Here is a 9,092-nt window from a genome sequence, read left to right as displayed (position 1 = left end):
TCAGGGTAAGAAGAGAGGCAGGTGAAGTGATGCACCCATCATGCCTAGTGCCTACCTTACAAGCCTGTGGGGGCAGTGCTATGATCTGGGGTTGCTGCAGTTGGTCAGGTCTAGGTTCAGCAACATTGTGTGCCCAAAGAATGAGGTCAGCTGACTACCTGAATATACTGAATGACCAGGTTATTCCATCAATGGATTTTGTCTTCCCAAATGGAACGGGCATATTCCAAGATGACAATGCCAGGATTCATGGGGCTCACATTGTGAAAGAGTGGTTCAGGGAGCATGAGACATCTTTTTCACACATGGATTGGCCACCACAGAGTCCAGACCTTAACCCCATTGAGAATCTTTGGGATGTGCTGGAGAAGGCTTTGCGCAGTGGTCAGACTCTCCCATCATCAATACAAGATCTTGGTGAAAGATTAATGCAACACTGGATGGAAATAAATCTTGTGACACTGCAGAAGCTTATTGAAACAATGCCACAGCGAATGCGGGCTGTAATCAAAGCTAAAGGCGGTCCAACAAAATATTAGAGAGTGTGACCATTTTTTGGTGGCGACTTTTTTTTTGGCCAGTCAGTGTACATTGCATACTGCAATCTCTCTGAACATGAAGTATTGTTTTATGTGTGTTTTAATCATTATATATTACTTACAAAATACAGACATTCAAGTTCCAGAAAAAGAAATGGAGTTCCAGCATGTTAGCTTAGCACAGGGGTGGGCAACTCCAGGCCTGGAGGGTTGGTGTCCTGCAACTTTTAGATGTATCTCTACTGCAACGCACTTGAGTCAATTAATGAGGTCATTAGCAGGACTCTAGAGAACTTGACTGCACTTAGGAGGTGATTCAGCTGTTGGATGTTGGACCAGGGAGACATCTAAGAGTTGCAGGACACCGGCCCTCGAGGACCAGGATTGCCCACCCCTGGCTTAGCATATTACTCTGAAAAACGGCAGACAGGGTAGGATATTGGTCTGTCAACTGTTGAAAACAACTTTAACCACAGAATGAGGTGCTGACTTGTGATTAACACACTAAAGAGGTGTGTGTCTAATATAGTATTTCTATTGCACTGTTAGTAATTGACAAGAGGATTTAAATGTTTTTGTACAGGATACCATAAAAAATGAGAATAAATTAATGGTTGGCCATGATTAAAATTTTTTAATTAATCCAAAAGTGATGTAATTTTGATTCTTACTTATACTGATATCACTTTTAAATATTTGAAAAGATCTTCAACAAATTCTTCATCTCTTAGACTATTGACATTATGACCATTAAAATGCCTCTAACACAAATTAAATCAAGAAAACTAAGAATGTCATTCATAAACAAAGAAAGCAATAATTAAAATGAATTAAAATCGACTCTATGAAGGTAAAGATATGGTGAAATGTGTACTAACAAAACAAACAAACAAAAAGCAAAGAAAAAACTGTGAACTGCGTAACAAGGGACGGGTAAAGGACAAAATCAAACTGTAGAGCCTCAAGCTCTTCACAAACAAGCAGATGGTTAATTGTCATAAAAAAAATTAACAACTGTTTTACAGACGAAGTCCCAATTAGGTGATCCTTCAAATGCACAGATACAATATTTACATTCATAAATATCTGCATGCAGAACCCTGAGTTCACTGTAGCCTTCACATAATTCCAGCCTTCACATTTTCTCCTTCCTGTCAAAGGAGCTCGGCTCAGCCAGACTCCAGTGCAAGTAAAGTCGTCCTTCCAACACCCAGTGCGTGACCTGAGAGAGGCAACCGGGTTGATCCGTCCCGCTGCTTCATGTCCTCACCGAAGCGTGTAGCAGTGGCACACCTGAAGACTCCATCTCTGAGTGAGAGGGCGAGTAGGTTGATGGAGAACTTGAAGTGGGATCTAGTAGACCAGAACCACAAATAAATAAATAAATAAATAAATAAACACTGTCAACCTTAAGTGAATGTCAATCTGTTTCATTCTGACTTACAGAATTAGAATTTGAGTATTGATCCTGGGGAGTTGTGATGTTCTTAATCTGCCTCTCAGAACATTAAGGTTTTCAGCCAGGGCCGGCCCGAGCCTTTCTGAGGCCCAAAGCAGATTTTTTTCTTTTTCTTTTCTTTTTTTTGGGCCCTCCATACCAACATGTCAACACCAGATGCTTTACCATTTCTAAGCATGTCACATACCAAATATCATTAGCATAATTTGTAATTAGCTTCCATCATACCAGTGTTATTATGGCTACTGATTTTAACTTTATTGGAGTAACAAGCTAAAGAAATTATTTGGAATTTGAAATGCAGAGAGGCATTTCAGTATGTCATATTATTTTAACTATTTGAAAGTAACATCAGCTGATGAACAGTAAATATACGGTAAAAAAATTGACAAGTTTGATATCTTATATTTCCCCAACAGAGGCAGCAGCCATGAACAGGAAGAGATTTACCATTATTTATGTAGCAACTATAAAAACAATACGGAAATTGGTTTTACTTAAGTAATAGCCTGTAGTTTGTATTGTTCAATATTATACATATTTCAGCAAATATGTTTTCCTGTAATTATTGCTGGTTTGGTGCTCTGGGTCATTTAGCTCTGAATGATAACCCACACAAAAGTAAAAACGTTGCTAAACTGTGAATGCACCATGAATATCCTACACCAGGGGTCTCAAACTCGCGGCCTGCGGGCCAACTGCGACCCTCAGGACGATAGTTTGTGGCCCCCGCCTTAATATGAAAGTTTAGTGTTAGTGCGACCCGCGAGTTTGATATAATTGGCACTTTTCAGTGTTGTGTGCGGAGCTGAACGAACTTACCAATCACGGTGGAGTATATTGCTCTCGGGGGCGGGACATCGGCCGGGCCTATTTGCATTTTCTATTTGTCATTATTTGCATGCGGTACATGCGCAATTTCCGCGGCCCGCTTCACGTGCTTCAGCATCCAGTCTAGACCCGGAAGTTGCTGATCAGTGTAACGTAATTAAGGTTAGGCGCTGTAACGCTTGGGTTGTGTTTAAGGGAGGAGAGGAGAGGAGGCGGCAGATTCGTCAGGACGGTCAAAAACTCCCAACCACACTGGTACTGGGAATTCCCCAGTGTTGTCCTTTAATAAATACGCTCTTCACCAACCTTACAAAGCCGGTTGAACAGCTGCTATATTATCAGACATGAAAATTGAGCAGCGTCCAAACAACCCGTAACATTACTAAAACGTTAGGGAGCTAACATGTCCGTCTAGCACGTTTCTCCCACGCTCTCTACAGAGAAGCCGTGGCGCATATTTCTGACATCATTAGCAACACTAGAGTATCTTAAAGAGACACTACACAATTACGGCTGTTACAGCGCCTGACTACGGCCAAATATGGTAATAGGCAATCAGAAAGGTTCTGCTGAGGAGACCGTGTGTGTGAATGCGGCCCAGCCTCACCCAGACTCTACCTCCAGCGGCCCCCGGGTAAATTGAGTTTGAGACCCCTGTCCTACACAGACTCTTTCCACATAAACATTTTCATGTTTTCTTCTCAGCAGAAGACAATCTGTGTCTCTTTCTACTGACATTTTTAATAAGGTTTTTGAGAGAACTCCTGATCAATAAAACACATATTAGATTTTATTTTATTAGCATAATGCTGATCACTGAATTACCAGCACCCGAGGCGAGCCCTCCAGCAGTTTGCCCTTTGTTCACTTTCTGTTACGCAGTGTATGTTTACAGTGCAGCTGTGTAGTAAACAGCAGGAGCCTGCCAGGCATGACTCAGGTGTTTTATTCCAGCAAAATTTTAAAGGCTAACACCTTTTCTGCTGACACAGCAGTCTGTAAAGTCACAAATTATTTAATGCTTCTTATGTGAGCCTGCGCATGCAAACTGTTCAGGCTGGTTTTGTTGTTGCTGTGTTGATATTAAAGATATGTGCAGCTGCATTACACTCTTACATTTAGTGAACACAGAAGAGGTCATGAAAGTTAACCCTGTTTATTGTCTTAATCGAAATAGATTCATGATCAGTCATAAGTATGACAATAAGTTATACATTTATGTGAAACGCCGAAGAGTGTAAAATACTCTGAATGTGCAAAAATATTTGGTATGCTGTTTGAGTCAGTGATCTTTAAAGCACATCTAAAATCATATTAGTTGGACCACATTGTTAAACAAATCGACAAACATCATTCACTAAAATCAATAAGACAAGACCTGAGATAAAACAAAACAGACGTATGTTAAAATTTTTTGGATCCTGAGTTACCGTGCTATCAATTTATTTGTTATCAATCAACTCAATGCAGTTTTTATATGTTTACTGCCAAATTATATCAATCAGTCCCTCCAGTTTCTTGAGAATTATTGTGGAAATTCACGCAAAATTTCACTTTTTTGCGCTAATACATAACTGGGAGTTTATTGCAGATTTTTCTCAAAAATTGTCAAAAGCTTGTACTAAACAGCTGCCTCTGTCAGGATCTGTTCCGTATCTGTGTTTATTTTGAGTTTCTGTGTCTCTTAGTCTCCGTATTGTATTGTCTCCCCTTGATTGTTCCCAGGTGTTTCTTGTCTCTTTGATTACCCTCTGTGTATTTAACCCCACCTGTGTTCTTTGTTCCTCGTCGTGTCTGTCTAGTTTCCAGTTGTCACCTGTTGTGATCATTGCTCTCTGCTTCTCTGTGTCCTGGACTTTTGGATTTGCATCTTATTAAATCATCTACTTTATCGCTACCTGGGTTTGCTGCCTCTGCCTCACCACCACTCACACCACAAAACCTGACAGCCTCATCCTTAGTTAATGTCAGATTACAGCCCACGATCTATATAAAAGGTCCCATTTACAGTCAGTAATAAGTGCAAATATTTACAAATACTTTCATTTTTATTACAAAAAAAAAAATCACAAAAAGTATCACACATTCCTGGAGGGACTGAAAAGATGTTCAATAATATATTTTTTAATTTTAAGAATTGATATTTTAACAGTTTGCGAACAAGTTTTATCAACACATTCTGGCACAACCGGCCCTTTAAGAGCATTCATGATCTTGATTTGGCACAAAACAAAAATGAGTTTGGCTCCCCTGCTTTAATGGGTCCCTAGTCAAAGTAGTTGCTGTGGTGATATGTGCCCAGGTGGGACTGTCAGTTGGGAATCAGGCATCAGTGCCTCAACACCACCCCCTCCTCCGCAACACAGGCAACACCACACATTGGTCACATCTTGGGGTGTGGAATGATGGACCTCGCAGTCACGGGGGGCTAAGCTGGGCTCTAGTGGGCATCCCACCCATCCGACCCTCCCAGGGCTAGCTCACCACTAACACATTAGGGTGTTAATGTATTCTTACTAACTTGTTCGTTCTGAGTTTCGCCTACAGCGGGGGGGCTGGTGCCTGTCTGCCATGTTGGTGGGTCTAGAGGTGAGTCTCGCTTGTGTACTGCTGTGTGGTTTTGCTGTGGGTGGGTCTGTGGAGGAAATGGGCCACCACAGGGACCCGGTTCCAGGCTTGGCCTACTCAGTGACCAAGCCACTGATGGATAGCCCCTCTGTCGTTTGGGGGAAGCGGGCTGCTGTTCCTGCGCTTCACTGAAGATCTCCTGTAGCTTTTTGAGAGTTGTCACTGTTGAGTTGGTGCCTAGTGTCTGTTTGAGGCAGCTGTGACCTTCCAGAGCCGTGTCCACTTATCCTTTGCAGCTCTTGGGGGTTAAGTACCTCCCCTGTTACATAAAGCTTTTCGTTTTAAATAACATCTCATTGATACTTAAATTGCTAACTTTAAGTGTTTCTGTAAGCAACATCTTCCTTATTGAAGAGTTTTCTCAACAGGGTCTGGTAAAATGCGCTTACTTACACATCATGCTGAGAATTATTAAATTACAGTCACACCTTTCTCTTTTTCCCTCTAATAAATGCAAATATTGCAGATATTTAGGTATTAAAAATGAATAAAACATAACCCTTACCTCCATTCTTCCTCCACATGTTTCTGGCAAACTTGTCAGTGGAAGTCAAGTCGGATATTTGGATGTTGGGATTTGACTTGTAGTCGTCTTGAGGAAAAGAAAACAACCAAACACTTTTCTCTGACACCAGTAGGTATTACATCGGCGAGGATGAAGGAGAGAAAGCTGCCCAACTTACTGTTGTTGCTTGAGGGAAAGGAGCCACTCCCAATCATGGTCTCGTGCCCACTGTCCGACATCGTCCTCTCCATCCTGGGAATGGGCGGCCGCTTCTTCGGGCTCTTCCGAGTGCTGATGCGGATGATGCCCCGCACCAACCGGCACTCCGCTTCCTGCTCGTCCATTTTGTGCTCCTCTGCCAGGGAGTTGATGAGTTGGGTGATGGCTTTGCTCTTCCTCAGAAACACAGAGTCTGAGGTGCACCTGGCCAGCTCTTCGATTTGATACTCAGAGTACAGCTCCAGTAGCTTCTTGGTGATCAGGGAGTCCACGTTCTCATCGCCGTCCTCCCAGTCATGGAATGACACAGAGTCATGCAGGGAGGCAAACTCTGATGGGGTTTGAGCAGGCAGTGGCGCATATGGTGAAGATTTGACGTCGTAATCTAAATCATCTTTCGGACCGACTACTTTGACTCCGTTAATGCGAAAGTCTGACCATTCGGTGTCAGCCTCTTCTTTGTTGTTGTCTGGGTTAACGCCTCGGAGGCTGATCTTTTCTGGCTCATCTGGGGAGCTCTCGTTCGGTGCCAAACGCGGAGCGTGGATGCAGCGCTGGCACACCTTATACAGTCCGAAGGTGATTACGGTGCACACGAAGGTTTTACAGCTCTTTGGAGAAGAGCAGGGATTGCAGCTCGATGCTGCAGATGAAGGTTCGGCTACACTGGGAACGAAGTCGATGGTCTCAGACTCGTTCCCATTAGCATCTTTAAGGCGGCCTTTGTGGACTGGCTTTGGCTGTGGGGTTGGCTGCCTATCCTCCACCGGGTCCACACACCGCTCCTCGGTAAAAGACACTTGCCTCTCTATGCGCCTCAGACTGTCACTGGTGCCAGCAGACATGACTAACTAGCTGCAAGAATCCAACGAGAAAAGAAGCACAACAGAGGGGTTACATTAAAAATGGTTATACAATATTATCCCTCTGTCAGGCAGAATATCAAATCCCATTAAACCACATGAGGGCATCTGTCTTTAAAAAAACAAACAAACAAACGAATCCACTATTACAGGCAGGCAGGTAATGTGGCCCAACAGGTTTCATGGATGATGCACCTGGTGAGAGACAATCACCCATTCATACATCCGATTATCTGTGTGATGTCATGGAGTATTCCACAATGATAAACAACTCATTCAGTTTGGTCACAACTGAGAAGTGCGTAGCCAAGACAATAATAACAGTGCTGAGTAAGGCACAAATAAAGTCAAAACAAACATTAACTGAGCTGCATTCATATTAATAATAATAATAGCATTAATAATAATCCTGACAATATTCATCATTTGTATTATTATTATCATCTTTATTGTTATTATTATCATTGTCTCACTGCAATGCATTAGCTTATCTATGGCAACTTGTGATAAAAGTCAAATTATTTATTTTGGTGATAATTTTAGTCTAGCTATTGTAGTAATATTCAAAAATTATATCAGTAGATGCACCAACACACAAGCTACTATTCGTAATAGCAATATTTTATTACACTAATGTTAATACTGCTAGTACTACTGCAGTACTACTATTACTACTAATAATAATATTAGTAAAAAATAATTAACTACAAGCCTCTACAGGCTTGTAATATGGAATAGCAACAACAATGATATTAATATTTTTATAATGTGGCTAATTGGTATAATAATCATTTTATTATTAATAATAATAATAATAATAATAATAGAATTAGAAGTAATTCTTGTCAGTAATATTAATAATTAGTATAGCTATCATTTCAAAAAGGTGACAATAATAACAGTGAACACGTTATGTGTTATTGGTGGTGTTAGCCTACATAAGGTGATTTATAATAATATAATATTAATAATGATAACAATATTATTAACAACATAAGAAATTATAATAAAGTAACAATAATGCACTTTGACTTAATTGTTATCATTATAAAATAAATAATCGGGCATCTACAACCAAAATAACAACAACAATAATTATTATTATTATTATGATACTTTTTGTAGTTTGATTAATTAGTATAATAATGATGTTAATAAGATTGAATAGTAAAGTTATGTGGTACAACTGGCATTAGCTTAGATATGGAAACTTGGAATATTGTCAATTATGTTTAAAGATAAAAATAAGGTTATTAAAATTATTAATACTATAATATTCTGGATGAATTACCCTGTATACGGTCACCAGTAGTTGAGCAGTCTGTTCTCAGTGCTGACGTCCTCTACGACGACGACTGTTTACGGCTCTCAAAGCAACGTCGCTTTAATCTCGTCCACTCAACGAAAACGTTTCGCTGTTTTATGTAGCCTAATTACTAATTCAGTTAACAATAGGTTAAGGTACTGGAGACATTCGCTCGCAGTCACTTTTTTGAGCGTGTATCAATATTGTTTTCATGTTCATGGCGACTTGTCATTGCGTCTCTTCCTCCATTACAAACTTCTCACCTATAGCCAGAGTACGCTGCGTCCACAAGTCGACTCCCCCCAAAATCACGGCTTTCCCTGTGCCAACAAGTCAACATGTATGTTTTAATCCATCTGTGACAAGGAATTGGGTCCAAAACACTCCAAAATGAAAGTTTAAGGAAAGTTTGGGGGAAATCCGTGTACCTGAGCGTCAAGGTACAGGAAGCGAACCAGGTAAGCTGAAACCGGAGTCTGGACTTCCGGTTAGAAGTGGCTTTAGAAAATAAAACTCAGGTAAAATGACAAACTCTGTGGATTCTAATGCACACGTAGCCGCTCATGTATGCCTATATATATATATAGATGTATGAACGTGCAGGAAATAAGCTTTTTAAAGACAAAAAAAATAAGTTTCAGGGGCGCATCCTACCATTCAAATTGATGCAAGTTTATTTTGAAACTCCATTTATGGACTGACATTTCCGGAAAGCCGTAACAACATTCGGGGAGTTTTTATT

General features: G+C 40.6%; 1 protein-coding gene across 3 annotated transcripts; it reads right to left on the bottom strand.

The window, feature by feature from the left end:
* Positions 1-982: 982 nt before the first annotated feature.
* kdf1b (keratinocyte differentiation factor 1b) lies at positions 983-8,823 on the bottom strand. Of its 3 annotated transcripts, none has more exons than XM_032581685.1 (4): positions 8,614-8,823; positions 6,141-7,036; positions 5,963-6,049; positions 983-1,892 (listed from the first exon to the last, which is right to left on the bottom strand). In XM_032581685.1, the coding sequence occupies exons 2-4, from the start codon at positions 7,024-7,026 to the stop codon at positions 1,798-1,800; spliced, it is 1,068 nt and encodes a 355-aa protein (XP_032437576.1). In that variant the 5' UTR covers positions 7,027-7,036; positions 8,614-8,823; the 3' UTR covers positions 983-1,797. The 3 variants fall into 3 exon arrangements, with proteins under 3 accessions (XP_032437576.1, XP_032437578.1, XP_032437577.1); XM_032581687.1 differs by having other exon boundaries at positions 6,141-7,032; XM_032581686.1 differs by lacking the exon at positions 8,614-8,823 and adding an exon at positions 8,336-8,600.
* Positions 8,824-9,092: the final 269 nt, after the last annotated feature.

The sequence above is a fragment of the Xiphophorus hellerii genome, chromosome 13 (assembly GCF_003331165.1).
Source record: "Xiphophorus hellerii strain 12219 chromosome 13, Xiphophorus_hellerii-4.1, whole genome shotgun sequence".
In the NCBI taxonomy this organism is placed as follows: domain Eukaryota; kingdom Metazoa; phylum Chordata; class Actinopteri; order Cyprinodontiformes; family Poeciliidae; genus Xiphophorus; species Xiphophorus hellerii.
Note: the sequence above shows the minus strand (reverse complement) of the source record. Positions and strands in the feature narration are given on the sequence as shown.